Source organism: Cicer arietinum, chromosome 7 (assembly GCF_000331145.2).
Source record: "Cicer arietinum cultivar CDC Frontier isolate Library 1 chromosome 7, Cicar.CDCFrontier_v2.0, whole genome shotgun sequence".
Taxonomy (NCBI): Eukaryota; Viridiplantae; Streptophyta; class Magnoliopsida; order Fabales; family Fabaceae; genus Cicer; species Cicer arietinum.
The window spans coordinates 676,599-698,285 of NC_021166.2; the positions used below are offsets into that span (position 1 = coordinate 676,599).

General features: G+C 26.2%; 2 protein-coding genes across 2 annotated transcripts; both read right to left on the reverse strand.

Moving 5' to 3' along the window:
* Nucleotides 1-2,441: 2,441 nt before the first annotated feature.
* Nucleotides 2,442-3,050, reverse strand: LOC140921077 (glucan endo-1,3-beta-glucosidase 12-like). Its single transcript, XM_073370897.1, has 3 exons — nt 2,984-3,050; nt 2,568-2,822; nt 2,442-2,476 (listed from the first exon to the last, which is right to left on the reverse strand). Exons 1-3 carry the CDS (start codon nt 3,048-3,050, stop codon nt 2,442-2,444), a joined length of 357 nt encoding a protein of 118 aa, XP_073226998.1.
* Nucleotides 3,051-11,024: 7,974 nt separating this feature from the next.
* LOC105852448 (glucan endo-1,3-beta-D-glucosidase-like) lies at nt 11,025-18,425 on the reverse strand. The gene is made up of 4 exons (XM_073370898.1): nt 18,359-18,425; nt 17,947-18,204; nt 11,151-11,408; nt 11,025-11,059 (listed from the first exon to the last, which is right to left on the reverse strand). The coding sequence occupies exons 1-4, from the start codon at nt 18,423-18,425 to the stop codon at nt 11,025-11,027; spliced, it is 618 nt and encodes a 205-aa protein (XP_073226999.1).
* Nucleotides 18,426-21,687: the final 3,262 nt, after the last annotated feature.

Consider the following 21,687-nt stretch of genomic DNA (forward strand, 5'->3'; position numbering starts at 1 on the left):
AAAATAATGTTTTAGTCAAAAAAGCATGGCCTCTCCAACAGCTATTTCGTACTTATCCAGTGCATTCTCAGCTTATAAATAGAGGGATTCAATCTAGTATGAAGGCAAGAAATTCAAGTGCTAAGTAACCAACAATATACAATCTCACTTAAGCTTGAAATTCTGCAAAAACTCATCACTTTCTGCAATTCGCGAAACTGTTACTGCTGCTAACTCACATACCAGCTGCGAAATTGTCATTAAATTCTCTGTAAAGAATCTATTCTCAAACAAGAGTTGAGCAATACCAGATTCTGTCAAATTCAATCATTTGTAAAAACTCAAACTATAAGAGTTTCTTTATAGTTTGTTTAAGATTGCTTCCTATCAAGGTTAGATAGGTGTTGTAATTGCTTTCTGGGTGGAAAGTAATTAAGAAAGAAATAGATCAAGGTTGATCTACTGGACGTAACCCACGTTGGGTGAACCAGGATAAATCTTTGTGTGGTATTCTCTTTCCTATCTCCTTCTTTATTATACTGCATTAATCATTTAAGATAAAATAGAAACTAATTTTCTGCTAATTTAAGAACGTTCTCTGTTTTATAACATAAACCAAGAACGTTCTCCGTTTTCTGTTTCATAACTAAGATCATTCTTGAGTTATTTTCTTAAATTTTAACAGGAATTTTTAAAAGGCATATTTACAATTCAAACCCCCATTTCTTGTAAATCGACATTGTTACTTCACTATTTACATGCCGTACATAGTATGTGATCCCAAAAAAATTTAGTTAATTAATTTGTTGATTTAGGATCATAGAGACCGTAAGGGATGATGTTCAATTACTTTAAATTAAAGGAAATGAGAATAATTATCAAGTATAAAATAAAATACAGATCGATGAGATAAAAATGTCTCATTTTTGTCTGGGTGTAGTACATTAGTAACAATAAGATTTCTTTATCATTATATTTCTTATATTCGTATTTAATATTTTTTGTTTTGCTTAGTAAAAGAAAAGTATACCATTAGCATATGGAATCCCTAGTTTAATTTTTAATTAGTATGATAATTTCCTGATGGAGAGTAATGTGGAACGTAATGTGAATGTTTTTGCAGTTGAAAGGATTGCAAACGTTAGTCCTTTAGAACAGATAAACAAAAGATGCATTTGCATTGTCAAAAGTGTAGCGATCGACCATGGTGGATGTGCCATGTGCGGATAATGTCCTATTATTTTCATGTCGTTAACGGTTTTTTTTTTTTATGCTATAGTATTGTATTGTTTCATATATTGCTTCTTTACTAATGTTTGATATCATGTATAGATGTAATAATTCCGTTAAATTATTTGGTCTTCCAACAATAATTATTTGTGTTTTCATGTTAAGTATAATATATTATCAATATACTTGATACCACCATGTTACTCATTCGGTTGGGGCATGTTCAATTCGATTCTGCCTATAATTACATTAGTGTTCTGGTTTTATTTATTTGTTGTGACAATGTTACAATTGAATTGATATTTAGTTAATCTATTAATTACTATAATGAAGGGAATACTAAATTTAGTTAAACTTTGAATATGACTTGTTAGATTGATTCAAATTTATCCGATGTAATAAATCAATTTTGAATTTTGATTTATTTTAACCAATTTTATAATTAACTATTTATTACAACGTTTGATTTTATATTGAACAAGTAATATAACATGTCCATATAAACTGATATATCAAAATTTAATTGCACTAATGACATTATCAAAATATGTTTTTTTATTCATTATGAGGTGGATAAAATAAGATCTTGGATTTTTATATCTCACAAAAACAGTTATTCGTCGCAGGCGTTGCGATAATGTTATTGGTTTTTCTTCATGTTGTTAAAACGGAAAAAAACCGTAAAAAAAAAACTGCTATACATACCTTTACCTTTTCCTTGCGGTTGTTTTCTTGGTCTCGGTTTTTAAAACCTTGTTGGACTTATATATATTACCTCACAATGTGTATAAGTGTGTACATACATAAAATATTACAATCCTTTTCTTGTCCTTTTTATAAGATTTTTTTCACCTTTTTAATTGTGTTAATTATTTTTTACGAACATTCATTTAATTATATCACTTTTTTTTTGGTTTTATATACAAGGATGGATTTAGTACGACCGACATTAACCTGTGCTAGTTCTGGCAGTCAAAAACACATGATCCAATTTTTTTTAAAAGTACTATGGGGTCTCAAAAATATTAAGAGAGAAAAATTCATAATGCAGAAACATAATGAGATTTTAGAAAGAATGGACGTGTGCTTGTCAACCATTTAGATTTGTAGAAGAGAAAATTTAATGTGATGATATGAAACAACATGAATTTAAAAGACACAGACAAAACATTTTAATTTATTGATTTCGTCAGTGTCTTCACCGTGAGAAGATAAATGACTCCAAACTCCATTCAAGGAATATAATTAAAAATGCAAGATCCATAGCCTGTCATTAAACAAAGAAAAAAAAGATAAGAAATTGTTTTATAAAAAATAAAATGGAATAATTTAAAGATAATAAGAGATAATTGAATTACTTGGGTCATTAGTAGTGAGGTATGCAGCAGCATTGAAATAACAAGAGGCTCCTTGGCTCTTAAACCTCTGATAGTAATTGTTGAAAGCATAGGAAGCATGGTCCTTCACAGTATTTGGAATATAACATGGTTGGTTCCATTGTATATTTATGCAATCTGCATCACCACCCATTTTACTGCAAGCCCAATCTAATGCTTCCTGCACCGCATAATCTGGTGCCTGCGGATCAGCTATGCACCACTCTTGTAAGTCTCCTGAAATAATATGATTAAAATAAATAAATAAATAAAATATATATAGCATAATGCAACATATCCTTTTAATTTAACTCATTTTGAAACAATGTCAATTGGTAAACTCTCTTGTAGAAAGTGATAACACAGAAGAACATGAATTTGTGTAATGCTAATTTTACCATATGCCTTTAAAGACAGTGTCGCAAACACCATAAGTATCAAACTTTTGAATATTACACAAGTCATTGTTCTTATAAGAATATATGAATCTTATTTTATTTTATTCATTTACAAACAACACATTTATACAACATATATAGGTACAATCATTAATGATTAATATTTGACTGTCTATATATGTATATATTTTTTCCATGTATTTGACTATCTATTTAAATTATATTTAAAAAAAAGGATATAGATAATGTTTAGTGGAGTCATAAAATAAGCTTATGAGTTATAAAATCTGATTCGTGATAGCTATTTACGAGGTTATAAAGTTTTCATAATACCTATTTATGACGTATAATGTTTTTTATAAGTTAATTAAAATAATTTATAATTTATAATTTTTTTTATTTCAATTTTACCTAGTGTGCATATGGGTTGGGTTCGATCAATTTATAATAGTTTATGACTAATATTTGATTGTCTATATTTTTTTTCCATGTATTTGATTATCTATTTAAATTATATTTAAAAAAAATATAGTTTATGTTTGGCGAGATCATAAAATGAGTTTATGAGTTATAAAATCTGATTCATAAAAGTTATCAATTTCATTTGAGTTGAGTTGAACTCTCAACCCCTGATTTTTCGATCAAACCTAAAACAAAACACCCTGATTATGAGTGAGTTTGGCCACTAAAGCAACCGATTTAAGGCTTTATGAAAGACAAAACTTTTACTTAATCAAAATCCTTTAAAATTAAAACATAGAAATATTTTCTAAATTTAATATTGTCTTAAAAATATTAAATCCATTAAGAAAGAAATATTAGATATCAATTATATTAATTTCGTGATGTCAAATTAAAATTTAGAAGGCTTTTACCGAAAAACTTCAAAAAAAATTTCGGTACAAAAGTGAAAAAATTGTACTAACAGAAAATTTCATTGGAAAGGTTTAAAGTTTTCCCGTACATAAGGTGTTTGCGTAAAACATTAAAACTTTCTAAGAAATATTTTAAAAACGCAAAAAATACCATAAGTAATGCACCATAAATATTTTAAATAATAATATAGGTTTAATTTCACTTTTAGTCCCCTATTTTAGCTGAATCAGAAAGTAGTCCCCCCATTTTATTTCTCCTCAGTTTTTGTCCCAAACAGAATTTTGGTTCAAAATTTGAAGAAATATCATTTTTAAAGCTGCACTACACTTACACTAGTTATGATCATAGATTTAACGTACAATTGTTGCAACATGAGATCTTGAGACATTATGTGACTTAAATAAACGCCAAAAAAAAAATGAAATTTTATCTGTTTGGGAATCATAACTGGGGAGAAATAAATTTGAGGACTGCTTTCACGATCCAGCTAAAATAGGGGACCAAAACTACAATTAAACCAATAATATATTATAAATAATTAATACACTATAAATATATCATTAAATAATCAATAATTAATACACCATTAATTAATTAATACACTATAAATAATACACCCTAGATACACCATAATAATTAATAATTAACACATCATAATTAATACACTATAATTCGTCGTTTCTACGCAATGTTGTCGGATAAATCTTTTCTTGAGCAATTCTTTCTCCATAAACTACGGAGATTCAAAGTCACGCGTATTCTTCCTGTAGCTTTTCGGTCTCTACTTCTAGCCTTAATTAATTAGTTAAATTTTTTTTTTTATATCTTTTAAATAAAAATAAGAATAATCATATTATATTAATTATATAATTGATTAAAAAAACGTACCCGATAGTAAAATGGAGAACACTTAAAGAAACACAAACTATAATTTTTGATACTATAATAAAAATGAGAATAGTTATAATGTCCAAACTATTATTTTTTTTTTATATTTTAATATCATCAACATAAAAATAAGACAATTATATTACATTAATTATAATTTTTTACACTTTAATTCTTTCATGTTAGTTTTTTTTGGAAATAAGTTAAAGAAGTTCTCGGAATATATAATTTATACAAATGATTAAGGTTTGCCATTAATTAATTAATTAATTTTTTTTAATATCTTCTAAATAAAAATAAGAACAATCATATTATATCAGTTATATAATTGATTAAAAAAACATACCCGAGAGTAAAATGGAGAACAAAGAAACACAAATTATAATTTTTTATACTATAATAAAAATGAAAATAGTTATAATGTCCAAACTATTATTTTTTTTATACTTTAATTTTTTCACATCTTTTTGAAAATCAATCACTAAAGAAGCTGTGGAAATGTACAATCGATACACAAGATAAATATTTATCACTAATTAATTAGTTAAAATTAATATATTTTTTATATCTTTTAAACAAAAATGAGAATAATTATAATTTATTATAAAAATAATACACATGACAAATAATTGTTATTAAAGAATTAGTTAAAATTAATATATTTTTTATATCTTTTAAACAAAAATGAGAATAATTATAATTTATTATAAAAATAATACACATGACAAATAATTGTTATTAAAGAATTAGTTAAAATTAATATTTTTTTAAAATAATCGGGATAAAAATGAGTACAATTTGCAATAAGATTCATCCTTGTTTGAATTGAACAATTTTGAAGGAATAAATAAATGTGTAATCAATGTATTACTTGACTAATTAAATTTATTGAATTTGTGCATTTTTTTCCTAGGACCAAATAAGAGGTTATTTGGTGCTTCGGTTATATGCTATTTTGTGTTTTAGAATGGATAATCACCAAATACATTCGAAGTCATGATTTTATGATATTATATTTAGTTCAATTGTAAATTATACATATTAAAAACTACACGAACTATAATTAATTTTGTTTGATTAACACTATTTATCATTAGAAAATATTTAAGTTTAATTTATTTATATTTTCATGATTATAGTTATAGATTAAATTTTTAAATTTCAGTTATAGTTCATTATTCATTTATGCATATTAAAATGCAACGTTTAGAATGTTGAAGTCATTAATTGAATTTGTCTATATTGGATTAAGGTTAATATATGAATCTGAATAAAATAAATATTGTAATGAGATGAAAATATCAAACGTGCACTTAATCAGCGAGATAACACAAAGAAAAAAACAAATAGAAAATAGGTTTATGTGAAAACCAGTTTTTAAATAAAAATATAAATAAATAAAAAATTGATGTAGAGGAGAGAATTAAAACTAAAAACTAACTCTAAATCATTTCGTTCTATGATTGAGAAGAAGAGACAACAAAAACAGTAATAAGTCAAAAAGGTTGTTTATAAGTTTTTAATGATATTTAAAATTTAAATAAACAATACTTTTTTTTTTCTTTCAATTTATGCTTTTTAGGAATAGTTTTTAAAATTAAAACACTGCTGGGAGGTAATATTTGTCAACCATTTAGATTGTAGAAGAGAAAAACTTAAATGTCATAATATAAAACAACTTGAATTTAATGCAGACTTGAGAAATGAAATAACTCCAAACTTCAATCAAGGAATATACTCAAACTTGCAAGATCCATGACCTGTCATTAAACAAAGAAAAAAAAAAAGATATGAAATTGTTTTATAAAAAATAAAAAGGGATAATTTAAAGATAAGTAAAATAATTGAATTACTTGGGTCATTAGTAGTGGTTATTCCAGCAGCACCGAAATAACAAGAGGCTCCTTTGTGCTTAAACCTCTGATAGTAACTGTTGAAAACATAGGAAGCATGATCCTTCACAGTATTTGGAAGGTAACAAGGATGATTCAATTGTATGTTTGTGCAATCTGCTATTCCCGTTTTACTACAAAGCGTATCCATTGCTTTCTGCACCGCATAATCTGGTGCCTGCGCATCTGCTATGCACCACTGCTGTAAGTCTCCTGAAATTTATCAAATCAAATATATTATTTCAATTGTCTTTGCCTTCTAATTAATATATCATAAACATAGCAGAACATTCATTTATGTTACGCTGATTTTACCATATGCCTTTAAAGATAGTGTCGCAAAGACCATAAGTATCAAACTTTTATGCATTAGAGAAGTCATTGTTCTTATAAGAAATTATGATTAGGATATGATTTTATTCATTAACAAACAATATATTTATACAACATATATAGGTACCATCATTATGACTAATATTTGACTATCTATATTTATTTCCATGTATATTTAAATTATATTAAAAAAATAGATTTTATGAGTTTAGAATGTTTTTTTTATGTATTTGAATACCTATTTTACTAACTAATTTTCCATATTTGCTTACGTCATATAAGTTATTTATGAGTTTATAAATTTTTTTGATTAATTAATTTAAGTAGTTTATAATATATAATTTGCCACGTCAATCGGATAGGTTTGCTGGATCGTGGTTCAAAATGTTAAATTTGTTACCAGAATCGAATATAATTGGGTTTAAATGAATAAGTTCGGGTTCAATACAAACTTAAATGAGTTAAATCAAAATTGAGTTGAATTGATTTTGATAATCAGGTTTGCGGGTTATCTTTACCCAAGAACACCCCTAATCTTATGATTGTAACTCAACTTGTTTTTTACTCTTTATAATTTATTTATTATAATTTCAAATAATTAAATAAACTAAACAAATAAATAAAAATATATCTAACTAATAAATAATGTATTATTATAATTTTAAACTATTTATAAATAACTTAAATTTAAAATATTTAATATTTCAAAGTAAATAATTTATTTTAATTTAAATAAAATATTTAAAAAAAATATGTTAGATTTGTAAATTTTAAAATACTACTTTTAAAATATTTTAAGCTTTAATTGATTATATTTACTTTTATGTAAGAGTGTTTTTTTATATCATTTTATATTTTTAAGTTAATTGAACTGATAATTTTATTAAATATATTATCACCAACTACTCATGAATTAGCTTAATTACCACTATCAACTAATTATATCAAATAAAGTTATATTCTATAAGAGATTAATTATCATATACCGTCAATATAAAATATTTTATAATATCAATAATTTATCATCATTTATAGTTATATATAAAACTTTAAAAATAATTATATATAAAATCAAAAACAATTAATGATACCAACATTATAATTGATTCACATTATAAAATAAATTAAATTCATTCTATAACAATATTAAAATGTTTACGTGTTAACACTTCAAAAGTTATTTTCTCTTATGCAAACAATCAATGCAACATTTTTTTAGGGACAATAAATGCAACGGTAGATACAATGAATTATTTAAATTTTTTGGTCAAAGATTAATTATTTAAACTTATTTTTTTAATATGATGAATCAAACACCCTAATCATTCATAATGGACTAAAATAAAATTAAAAGTATTTAAAAGAAAAAAAAATTAAGAGACTAAAGAATAATTTATTTCTTTTTACTTATTTCCTCTTCAAACAAAAATGCCTTGTTTTGTTAAGAATTTAAAAGTAAGCCCGATAGCCTTTTCCTTCAAAAAAAACCTTCGGATTTAGCACCGGAAAAAGAAAATTATAAATCCATATTGTTATTAAACATCTATTAAAAAAGTCATCTAAATCATTAGTAAATTATTATGAAATACGAAAATTATTAAGTTGAATATCAAATTTTAAATTTTGTACAAATTTATTTATTATGTTATTTATAGAAAAAAAAAACATCAAAATAGATTTATGTATTTATCATTTTTTATAAAAAAGAATAAAACGACAAAGATAATATTTTAAATTTATCAGCACACATAATTTTATTTTGATGCTTGAATTTTATAATTTTATTTTATGCTAGAATTTTATTGAATTTTATTGACAATTATGTGTTCAGTATTTAAAGATGTTATAACAACAAATCAACTTATTCTCACTAAGATTAACAAGTTTGATATTCAATAACTCTTAGTCTATTTTTTAGTAGTATTAATGTCACGCAGCTTCAAGGAATCTACCTAGCATTCCTACTTTATTTCATCTTCAATTGATTCTTTGTGTACCAAGGTTGCTAAGACTCATATTTAAGTATGTTTTTGCATAATTTAGCAGAAAATCTTTGTACCTTAGACTTGAAAAGACTAACATATAATATCAAACCAACTTATTCTCACTCACATTTACAAGTTTGATATTCAATAGCTCTTAGACTGTTTTTAGGTAGTATTAATTCACACAGTTTAAAGCAACATACTTAGCACTACCACTTTATTTCATCTTCGATTGATCATTTGTGTACCAATGTTGCTAAAACAAGTATTTAAGTATGTTTTTGTATACTCACCTATGGTTTAAGTTACGATAAATAGTTTAAGTTATTTGAAAATATTGCTAAGAACTTATCAAATAAATTAAATTATTTTATTTTATTTTAATTGATGTTAGTTAACATATTGTAGGATTGCCTGAAACAAAATCAGCATGATGTGGAATTGGAAAGTTCAATGGAGAAGGTCTATGCTTGAAAGGTTTACAAAGCCTTAATCTTTGTTTGAATCGTGATAATCACTTTGTTTTGGGATTGGTTTCATCCAATTGAATATGCTTTAGTTGGCACACCAGATCCTATTTACATGCGGTACATAGTATCTGATCCAAAAAAAAATTAGTTAATTAATTTGTTGATTTAGGCTCATAGAGACCGTAAGGGATAATGTTCAATTACTTCAAATTAAAGGAAATGAGAATAATTTTCAAGTATAAAATGAAATACAGATCGATGAGATAAAAACATCTAATTTTGGTCTGGGTGTAGTACGTTTTGCTTAGTAAAAGAAAAGTATACCATTAGCATATGGAATTTTGAGTTTAATTTTTAATTAATATGATAATTTTCTAATGGAGAGTAATGTGAATGCTTTTGTAGTTGAAAGGATTGCAGACATTAGTCCTTTAGAACAGATAAACAAAAGATGCATTTGCATTGTCAAAAGTGTAGCGGTCGACCATGGTGGATGTGCCATGTGCGGGTAATGTTCTATTATTTTCATGTCGTTAACGACTTTTTTTTATGCTATAGTATTGTATTGTTTCATGTATTGCTTCTTTACTAATGTTTGATATCATGTATAGATGTCATGATTCCGTTAAATTATTTGGTCTTCGAACAATAATTATTTGTGTTTTCATGTTAAGTATAATATATTATCAATATACTTGATACCATCATGTTACTCATTCGGTTGGGGCATGTTCAATTTGATTCTGCCTATAATTACATTAGTGTTCTGGTTTTATTTATTTGTTGTGACAATGTTACAATTCAATTGATATTTAGTTAATCTATTAATTACTATAATGAAGGGAATACTAAAGTTAGTTAAACTTTGAATATGACTTGTTATATTGATTCAAATTTATCCGATGTAATAAATCTATTTTCAATTTTGATTTATTTTAACCAATTTTATAATTAACTATTTATTACAACGTTTGATTTTATATTGAACAAGTAATTGATATAACATTTCCATATAAACTGATATAACAAAATTTAATTTCACTAATGATATTATCAAAATATGCTTTTATTTATTTATTTATTATGAGGTGGAAAAAAGAAGATCTTGGATTTTTATATCTCACAAAAACAGTTATTCGTCGCAGGCGTTGCGATAATGTTATTGGTTTTTCTTCACGTTGTTAAAACCTTGTTGGACTTATATATATTACTTTACAATGTGTATATTTGTAGTGTGTTGTATATGCTCGTTACATGCATAAATTATTAATTTCTTGTGATTTTTTTCACCTTTTTTATTGTGTTAATCATTTTTTACCAACTTTCATTTAATTATATCACATATTTTTGTTGGGGCTTTATATTAAATTTGCCCGACACTATTGGCCTAGAAACAAAAAGAAATTCATAATGCAGAAACATAATAAGATTTTAGAAAGAATGGACGTGTGCTTGTCAACCATTTAGATTTGCAGAAGAGAGAATATAATGTCATGATATAAAACAACATGAATTTAAAAGACGCAGACAGAACATTTTAATTTATTGGTTTTGTCAGTGTCTTCATCGTGAGAAAATAAATGACTTCAAACTCCATTCAAGGAATATAATCAAAAATGCAAGCTCCATAGCCTGTCATTAAACAAGGAAAAAAAAGATATGAAATTCTTTTATGAAAAATAAAATGGAATAATTTAAAGATAATAAGAGATAATTGAATTACTTGGGTCATTAGGAGTGAGGTATGCAGCACCATTGAAATAACAAGAGGCTCCTTGGCTCTTAAACCTCTGATAGTAATTGTTGAAAGCATAGGAAGCATGGTCCTTCACAGTATTTGGAAGGTAACATGGTTGGTTCCATTGTATATTTGTGCAATCTGCAGCACCGCCCGTTGTACTGCAAACCCAATCCAATGCTCCCTGCACCACATAATCTGGTGCATTTGGATCAGCTATGCACCACCACTCTTGTAAGTCTCCTGAAATAATATGATCAAAATAAATAAAAATATATATAGCATAATGAAACATATCCTTTTACTTTCACTCATTTTGAAACAATGTCAATTGCTAAACTCTCTTGCAGAAAGTGATAACACAGAAGAACATGAATTTGTGTAATTCTGATTTTACCATATGCCTTTAAAGATAGTGTCACAAACACCATAAGTATCAAGCTTTTGAGCATTAGAGAAGTCATTGTTCTTATAAGAATTTTTGAATCTGATTTGATTTTATTCATTTACAAACAACGCATTTATACAACATATATAGGTACGATCATTAATGATTAATATTTGACTGTCTATATATATCTTTTTTCCATGTATTTGACTATCTATTTAAATTATATTTTAAAAAAACGATATAGATAATGTTTGGCGGAGTCATAAAATAAGCTTATTAGTTATAAAATCTGATTCGTGATAGCTATTTACGAGGTTATAAAGTTTTCATAATACCTATTTATGAGGTATAATGTTTTTTTATAAGTTAATTGAAATAATTTATAATTTATAAATTTTTTCTTTCAATTTTACCTAGTGTGAATGGGTTGGGTTCGATCAACTTATAATAGTTTATGACTAATATTTGCCTGTCTATATTTTTTTTCCATGTATTTGACTATCTATTTAAATTATATTAAAAAAAATATAGTTTATGTTTGGCGAGGTCATAAAATGAGTTTATGAGTTATAAAATCTGATTCATAATAGCTATCAATTTCATTTGAGTTGAGTTGAACTCTGAATCCCTGATTTTTCTATCAAACCTAAAACAAACCGTCCTGATTATGAGTGAGTTTGGCCACTAAAGCAACCGATTTAGGCCTCTATGAAAAACAAAACTTTTACTTAATCAAAATCCTTTAAAATTAAAACATATAAATATTTTCTAAATTTAATATGGTCTCAACAATATTAAATCAATTAAAAAAGAAATATTACATTATATCAATTATATTAATTTAGTGATGTCAAATTAAAATTTAGAAAATAAGCTTTAGACTAGACATGGCAATGAGGCGGGACAAGTAGGGATGGAAATAGGTTAGGCCATCCGTCAAGGGCCTATGGTTTGCCCTGTTTATGGTCTGGTCTGACCTATTTAATAAAAAGGTTAGGCTCAAATTATTTTTAAAGCGTATTTATTTAAATAGGCTAGGATTAGGCTTATCAAAAAAACCTAGGCTTAATTGCAGTTTTGGTCCTCGTATTTTAGTTCAATCGCGAAAGTAGTCCCCTCATTTTGTTTCTCATCAGTTTTGGTCCTCCAAGCAGAATTTTGGTCCAAAACTTTATGAAATTTCATTTTTTTTTTTTTTGCATTTATGTAAGTCATATCATGTCTCAAGATCTCGTTTCCAACAATTGTACCTAAAATACATGATCATAAATGTTGTAGTACGGCTTTAAAAAATGAAATTTCATCAAATTTTGGACCAAAATTCTGTTTGGGACTAAAACCGGGGAGAAACAAAATGGGGGGACTACTTTCGCGATTCAGGTAACATAGGGGGACCAAAACTGCAATTAAGCCAAAAACCTATTAGGCCTAACAGATTGACATATATATATTTTATTATTTATTAATGTTATTAGTTATTAATACTTATTAATAATATTATTTCTTATTTTAAAGTCTATCAATTAGACAATAACTTAGTAGTCATTATATATTCGATAGTCGTTCCATATTGGATTGTCGTTCAATTAGGCAATCACTTAGTAATCGTTTCATATTTGTTTGAGAGGTAATAAGCATTGCGTTGTTCCAGTAAAAAAATCTATTTTTTAGGGTTTAAAGAGTATTTTTTTTCATATTTTTAAAAAATTATTTTGTTAGAATAATTATTTTTTGTTTAATATATAAACATATGTACATTGGTATGGGTAGAACATCATGTAAATTGGTATGAATAGAGCATGTAACTTGATATAACATTTAAATGTTTTAATATGAATAAGGATTTTAAATAGGTTTTCAGGTCAGACCAGACTTTTAGATATCAATATTGGGAAAATTCACAGCCGCATCCAATTTGAGCGGATTTTCTATATCCAAATCAAGACAGATTCGAATGGGTACCCGCAGAAGTAGATTATGTTATCATCTCTACTTTAGATCGCATTTTAAAATTCGTTTTTGTGTTGGATTGAAGAAAATTTTACCTTGTACCCTCATTTCTATATCTATACCCCATAATTTTATGAAAATATCAATTATATCCTTAATTTGTTTTTTTCTTTTGTTACAATTTTTCCAATTCAAAGTTTTTTTTTTTTATCATTTTATTTTTTCCGGAGTTATAACAAAGATTTCTAGTAACTTTCGGTAAACTTTTTTGAACAATTTTGCTATACACCTTATTTTCGGAAAACTTTTTTTAAGTTTTCCGGAAGGTTTTTACCGGAAAACTTTAAAAAAAAATCTAGTACAAAAGTGAAAAAATGTACTAACAGAAAACTTCATTGGAAAGACTTAAAATTTTCCGGTACATAAGGTGTTTGCGTAAAACTTTAAAACTTTCTAAGAAAGATTTCCAATACACACCATTTTTTTAAAATATAATACCAGAAGTAATACACCATAAATATTTTAAATAATAATATATGGTTAATTGCACTTTTGGTTCCCCTATTTTACCTGAATCATGAAAATAATCCTCCCATTTTATTTCTTATTAGTTTTCGTCTGAAACAAAATTTTGGTTCAAAATTTGAAGAAGTGTCATTTTTAAAGCTGCACTACCCCAGTTTTGATTATAAATTTCACGTATAATTGTTGCAGCACGAGATCTTAAGACATGACGTGGTTTAAATATATGCAAAAAAAATTAAATTTTATTAAATTTTGGACCAAAATTCTGTTTGGAAATCAAAACTGGCGACAAATAAAACATGAACTACTTTCAGGATCCACCTAAAATAGGGATCAAAACTGCAATTAAACCAATAATATATCATAAATAGTTAATAATTAATACACTATAAATATACCATTAAATAATCAATAATTAATACACTGTTAAATAATTAATACACTATAAATAATACACCATAATAATTAATAATTATTACGTCGTAATTAATACACCATAAATCTTCGTTTCTACGCTATGTTGTGAGATAAATTTTTTCCTATGCAATCATTTCTCCATAGACGACGACAATTCACAGTCACATGTATTCTTCCCACCGCTTCTCTGTCTCTATCTCTAGCCCTACCAACTGGAAAAAAAAAATTAGTTAAAATCAAATAAATTAAATAAATAAAAATATAATAAAAAATTAAAACAAAAATATTAATTTAAAAAATATTTTTAAAACAACTGATTTAGACCTCTATGAAAAACAAAATTTTTACTTAACCAAATTTTTTTAAAAAAAAATGTACTTGATAAAACATCTCATATTTTAATATTTTTAAAATTAAAACATATAAATATATTTTAAATTTAATATTGTCTCAACAATATTAAATCAATTGAAAAAATAAATATTATATGACATCAATTATACTAATTTAGTGATGTAAAATTAAAATTTAGAAAATACGCTTTAGACTAGACATGGCAATGGGGCGGGACGAGAATGGATTTTTGTCACGCATCCAACTAATCGGAAAAAATCCTCACCCGTCCCCGTTTTTTTGTGGGTATAAAATTGAAACCTCATCTCTACCCGCAACGGGTTCAGGTTTTTTCGCTCACACATATACTTATTCATATATATAAAATTATAAATTTAAAAATTATATATATATTACAATTAATATAATCAAATTATTCTTATTAAACAATAATCAATTCTGAATTTGGTGGCGGCGGAGGATCTTGGGCGGAGCAAGGGTTTGAGTGGCCATGAGATGAGATGAGGAATGAAGTGAGAGAATTCAAACAAATTAAGGGGTCAAGAAAGGAAATATTTTAGAAACATCATACACAAACATTTTTCTTTTTATTATTTTTTAAATAAATATATGATAACGGTTTGTAATAGTTTCCCACACTAATTGTTAAAAATTACTTTACTTTGAATAATTAATTTGATAATACCAACTTACAATTGTACCGTATAATATCCATATTTACAATATATACGAGTGTTATTTGGAAAATGGATTCTTTCAATTTTTCTTTATTTTATTTTCTCGTATTTTTAAGTTTTCACCCTTAAATCTTATTACACATATTGTGCTATGGATTACATTATATAACAACCACAACGGTGTACAAATCTTATTAAAATTATATGTATTATCATACACTTTATGTTGTCTCAAATATAAGAGCAAATGAGTGTTAACAAGAATAAATATATTTTATCTAAATTTGAAATAAAATACATTAATATTTGTTGACCAAACTCTCTTTATATTCAAGACCTGAGGGAATAATATAAAATACTCGTCGAGAGAAAAGACAATATCTAAACTAAAAAAAAGGATGTAAGTAGTGCTTAAACACACACTAGTACAATTAAACATTGTTACATTGACAATTTTAGATCGGTTGTTATACACCAAATGTAACAGAAAAAACAATGTCAAATTTAGATCGGCTGATATACACCAAATGGATTTCTTATGTGCTTAAGTACAACTTACAAGAGCTTTCAAGTTTGTCTTTTAGAGCATTTTACTTTCTTTTGAAGGGTAAAATATTTCCCACTTGTATCTATTGTCAAATTACGTTTTTGTTTAATATCCCTGAAGTATAGGGATTCATATGAATATGAGTACTAGTAGGGATTTAGTTATATATGAGTACTAAAAGAGATTTAGTTATATATGAGCAGTCCACTTTCATTTGAAAATTATAGCCTTCTAAACTTAGCCTTTTTTACATAGCTTGGTACCTGTATCCTACATTGTAAATTTGAGTTTTACTAGCAATTTGACCATGATATTTTCTATACAACTTGTGTTCAGTATTTAAAGATGTTATAACAACAAATCTACTTATTCTCACTAAGATTAACAAGTTTGATATTCAATAACTCTTAGTCTATTTTTTAGTAGTATTAATGTCACGCAGCTTCAAGGAATCTACCTAGCATTCCTACTTTATTTCATCTTCAATTGATTCTTTGTGTACCAAGGTTGCTAAGACTCATATTTAAGTATGTTTTTGCATAATTTAGCAGAAAATCTTTGTACCTTGGACTTGAAAAAACTAACATATAATATCAAACCAACTTATTCTCACTCACATTTACAAGTTTGATATTCAATAGCTCTTAGACTATTTTTAGGTAGTATTAATTCACACAGTTTAAAGCAACATACTTAGCACTACCACTTTATTTAAGTATGTTTTTATATGCTCACCTATGGTTTAAGTTACGATAAATAGTTTAAGTTATTTGAAAATATTGCTAAGAACTTATCAAATAAATGAAATTATTTAATTTTATTTTAATTGATGTTAGTTAACATATTGTAGGATTGCCTGAAACAAAATCAGCATGATGTGGAATTGGAAAGTTCAATGGAGAAGGTCTATGCTTGAAAGGTTTGCAAAGCCTTAATCTTTGTTTGAATCGTGATAATCACTTTGTTTTGGGATTGGTTTCATCCAATTGAATATGCTTTAGTTGGCACACCAGATCCTATTTACATGCGGTACATAGTATCTGATCCCAAAAAAAATTAGTTAATTAATTTGTTGATTTAGGCTCATAGAGACCGTAAGGGATAATGTTCAATTACTTCAAATTAAAGGAAATGAGAATAATTTTCAAGTATAAAATGAAATACAGATCGATGAGATAAAAACATCTAATTTTGGTCTGGGTGTAGTACGTTTTGCTTAGTAAAAGAAAAGTATACCATTAGCATATGGAATTTCGAGTTTAATTTTTAATTAATATGATAATTTTCTTCACGTAAAAGATCTTGGATTTTTATATCTCACAAAAACAGTTATTCGTCGCAGGCGTTGCGATAATGTTATTGGTTTTTCTTCACGTTGTTAAAACCTTGTTGGACTTATATATATTACTTTACAATGTGTATATTTGTAGTGTGTTGTATATGCTCGTTACATGCATAAATTATTAATTTCTTGTGATTTTTTTCACCTTTTTTATTGTGTTAATCATTTTTTACCAACTTTCATTTAATTATATCACATATTTTTGTTGGGGCTTTATATTAAATTTGCCCGACACTATTGGCCTAGAAACAAAAAGAAATTCATAATGCAGAAACATAATAAGATTTTAGAAAGAATGGACGTGTGCTTGTCAACCATTTAGATTTGCAGAAGAGAGAATATAATGTCATGATATAAAACAACATGAATTTAAAAGACGCAGACAGAACATTTTAATTTATTGGTTTTGTCAGTGTCTTCATCGTGAGAAAATAAATGACTTCAAACTCCATTCAAGGAATATAATCAAAAATGCAAGCTCCATAGCCTGTCATTAAACAAGGAAAAAAAAGATATGAAATTCTTTTATGAAAAATAAAATGGAATAATTTAAAGATAATAAGAGATAATTGAATTACTTGGGTCATTAGGAGTGAGGTATGCAGCACCATTGAAATAACAAGAGGCTCCTTGGCTCTTAAACCTCTGATAGTAATTGTTGAAAGCATAGGAAGCATGGTCCTTCACAGTATTTGGAAGGTAACATGGTTGGTTCCATTGTATATTTGTGCAATCTGCAGCACCGCCCGTTGTACTGCAAACCCAATCCAATGCTCCCTGCACCACATAATCTGGTGCATTTGGATCAGCTATGCACCACCACTCTTGTAAGTCTCCTGAAATAATATGATCAAAATAAATAAAAATATATATAGCATAATGAAACATATCCTTTTACTTTCACTCATTTTGAAACAATGTCAATTGCTAAACTCTCTTGCAGAAAGTGATAACACAGAAGAACATGAATTTGTGTAATTCTGATTTTACCATATGCCTTTAAAGATAGTGTCACAAACACCATAAGTATCAAGCTTTTGAGCATTAGAGAAGTCATTGTTCTTATAAGAATTTTTGAATCTGATTTGATTTTATTCATTTACAAACAACGCATTTATACAACATATATAGGTACGATCATTAATGATTAATATTTGACTGTCTATATATATCTTTTTTCCATGTATTTGACTATCTATTTAAATTATATTTTAAAAAAACGATATAGATAATGTTTGGCGGAGTCATAAAATAAGCTTATTAGTTATAAAATCTGATTCGTGATAGCTATTTACGAGGTTATAAAGTTTTCATAATACCTATTTATGAGGTATAATGTTTTTTTATAAGTTAATTGAAATAATTTATAATTTATAAATTTTTTCTTTCAATTTTACCTAGTGTGAATGGGTTGGGTTCGATCAACTTATAATAGTTTATGACTAATATTTGCCTGTCTATATTTTTTTTCCATGTATTTGACTATCTATTTAAATTATATTAAAAAAAATATAGTTTATGTTTGGAGAGGTCATAAAATGAGTTTATGAGTTATAAAATCTGATTCATAAAAAGTTTAGGTTCAAATTATTTTTAAAGCGTATTTATTTAAATAGGCTAGGATCAGGATTATCAAAAAAACCTAGGCTTAATTGTAGTTTTGGTCCTCCTATTTTAGTTTAATCGCGAAAGTAGTCCCCTTATTTTGTTTCTCACCAATTTTGGTCCTCCAAGCAGAACTTTGGTACAAAACTTCATGAAATTTCATTTTTTTTTTTGCATTTATGTAAGTCATATCATGTCTCAATATCTCATTTCCAACAATTGTACCTAAAATACATAATCATAAACGGTGTAGTACGGCTTTAAAAAATGAAATTTCATCAAATTTTGGACCAAAATTCTGTTTGGGACCAAAACTGGGGAGAAACAAAATGGAGGGACTACTTTCGCGATTCAGGTAAAATAGGGGGACCAAAACTGCAATTAAGCCAAAAACCTATTAGGCCTAACAGATCGACCTATATATATTTTATTATTTATTAATGTTATTTGTTATTAATACTTATTAATAATATTATTTCCTATTTTAAAGTCTATCAATTAGACAATAACTTAGTAGTCATTATATATTCGATAGTCGTTCCATATTCGATTGTCATTCAATTAGGCAATCACTTAGTAATCGTTTCATATTTGTTTGAGAGGTAATAAGCATTGCGTTGTTCCAGTAAAAAAATCTATTTTTTAGGGTTTAAAGAGTATTTTTTTTCATATTTTTAAAAAATTATTTTGTTAGAATAATTATTTTTTGTTTAATATATAAACATATGTACATTGGTATGGGTAGAACATCATGTAAATTGGTATGAATAGAGCATGTAACTTGATATAACATTTAAATGTTTTAATATGAATAAGGATTTTAAATAGGTTTTCAGGTCAGACCATACTTTCAGATATCAATATTGGGAAAATTCGCAGCCACATAGTGGATTTTCTATATCCGAATCAAGACAGATTCGAATGGGTACCCGCAGAAGTAGATTATGTTATCATCTCTACTTTAGATCTCATTTTAAAATTCGTTTTAGTGTTGGATTGAAGAAATTTTTACCCTGTACCCTCATTTCTATATTTATACCCCATAATTTTATGAAAATGTCAATTATATCCTTAATTTTTTTTTTTTTTTTACTATTTTACCAATTCAAAGTTGCTTTTTTTTATCTTTTTATTTTTTCCGGAGTTAGAAAAAAGATTTCTAGTAACTTTCGGTAAACTTTTTTGAACAATTCTGGTATACACCTTATTTTCAGAAAACTTAAAAAAAGTTTTCCGGAAGGTTTATACCGGTAAACTTTTAAAAAAAATTCTGGTACAAAAGTGAAAAAATTATACTAACAGAAAACTTCATTGCAAAGACTTAAAATTTTCTGATACATAAGGTGTTTGCGTAAAACTTTAAAACTTTCTAAGAAAGATTTCCAATACACACCATTTTTTTAAAATATAATACCATAAGTAATGCGCCATAAATATTTTAAATAATAATATATGGTTAATTCCATTTTTGGTCCCCCAATTTTAGCTGAATCACGAAAGTAGCCCCCCATTTTATTTCTCCTTAGTTTTCGTCTCAAATAGAACTTTGGTTCAAAATTTGAAGAAGTGTCATTTTTAAAGCTGCACTACCCCATTTATAATCATAAGTTTCACCTATAATTGTTGCAGCACGAGATCTTAAGACATGATGTGGTTTCAATAAATGCAAAAAAAATGAAATTTCATCAAATTTTATACCAAAATTCTGTTTGAAAATCAAAACTGGAGAGAAATAAAATGGGGGACTACTTTCACGATCCACCTAAAATAGGGATCAAAACTGCAATTAAATCAATAATATATCATAAATAATTAATAATTAACACACTATAAATACAACATTAAATAATCAATCATTAATACACTATTAAATAATTAATACACTATAAATAATACACCATAGATACACCATAATAATTAATAATTATTACATCATAATTAATACACCACAAATCTTTGTTTCTACGCTATGTTGTGAGATAAATCTTTTTCTAAGCAATCATTTCTCCATAGATGACAAAGATTCAAAGTCACATGTATTCTTCCTATAGCTTTTCTATACCTCTAGTCCTACCAACTGAAAAAAAAAATTAGTTAAAATCAAATTAATTAAATAAATACTAATATAATAAAAAAATTAAAACAAAAATATTAATTTAAAAAATATTTTTAAAACAACTGATTTAGACCTCTATGAAAAACAAAATTTTTACTTAATCAAAATCTTTTAAAAAAAAATGTACTTAATAAAAGATCTCATATTTTAATATTTTTAAAATTAAAACATATAATTATCTTTTTAAATTTAATATTGTCTCAATAATATTAAATCAATTGAAAAAATAAATATTACATGACATCAATTATATTAATTTAGTGATGTAAAATTAAAATTTAGAAAATACACTTTAGACTAGACATGGCAATAGGGCGGGACGAGAATGGAGTTTTGTCCTGCATCCGACTAATCGGAAAAAACCCTCACCCGTCCCCTTTTTTTTGTGGGTGTCAAATTTAAACCTCATCTCTACCCGCAACGGGTTCAGGTTTTTTCTCTCACATTTGCACTCACTCATATATATAAAATTATAAATTTAAAAATTATATATATTACAATTAATATAATCAAATTATTCTTATTAAACAATAATCAATTTTGAAAAAAAATTATAGAGATGAAATTATAATTTTTAATATTTAAAAAATATTAAATA

Bases quoted from the DNA above. Each gene is read 5' to 3' on its own strand.
- LOC105852448 (XM_073370898.1), bottom strand. From the start codon at position 18,425: ATGACTTCTCTAATGCTCAAAAGCTTGATACTTATGGTGTTTGTGACA. The intron at 11,409-17,946 runs GTAATTCAATTA...ATATTATTTCAG, and splicing joins CCTCACTCCTAATGACCCAA to GAGACTTACAAGAGTGGTGG. The intron at 11,060-11,150 runs GTAATTCAATTA...GTTTAATGACAG, and splicing joins CCTCACTCCTAATGACCCAA to GCTATGGAGCTTGCATTTTT.
- LOC140921077 (XM_073370897.1), bottom strand. From the start codon at position 3,050: ATGACTTGTGTAATATTCAAAAGTTTGATACTTATGGTGTTTGCGACA. The intron at 2,823-2,983 runs GTAAAATTAGCA...ATATTATTTCAG, and splicing joins ACTGTCTTTAAAGGCATATG to GAGACTTACAAGAGTGGTGC. The intron at 2,477-2,567 runs GTAATTCAATTA...GTTTAATGACAG, and splicing joins CCTCACTACTAATGACCCAA to GCTATGGATCTTGCATTTTT.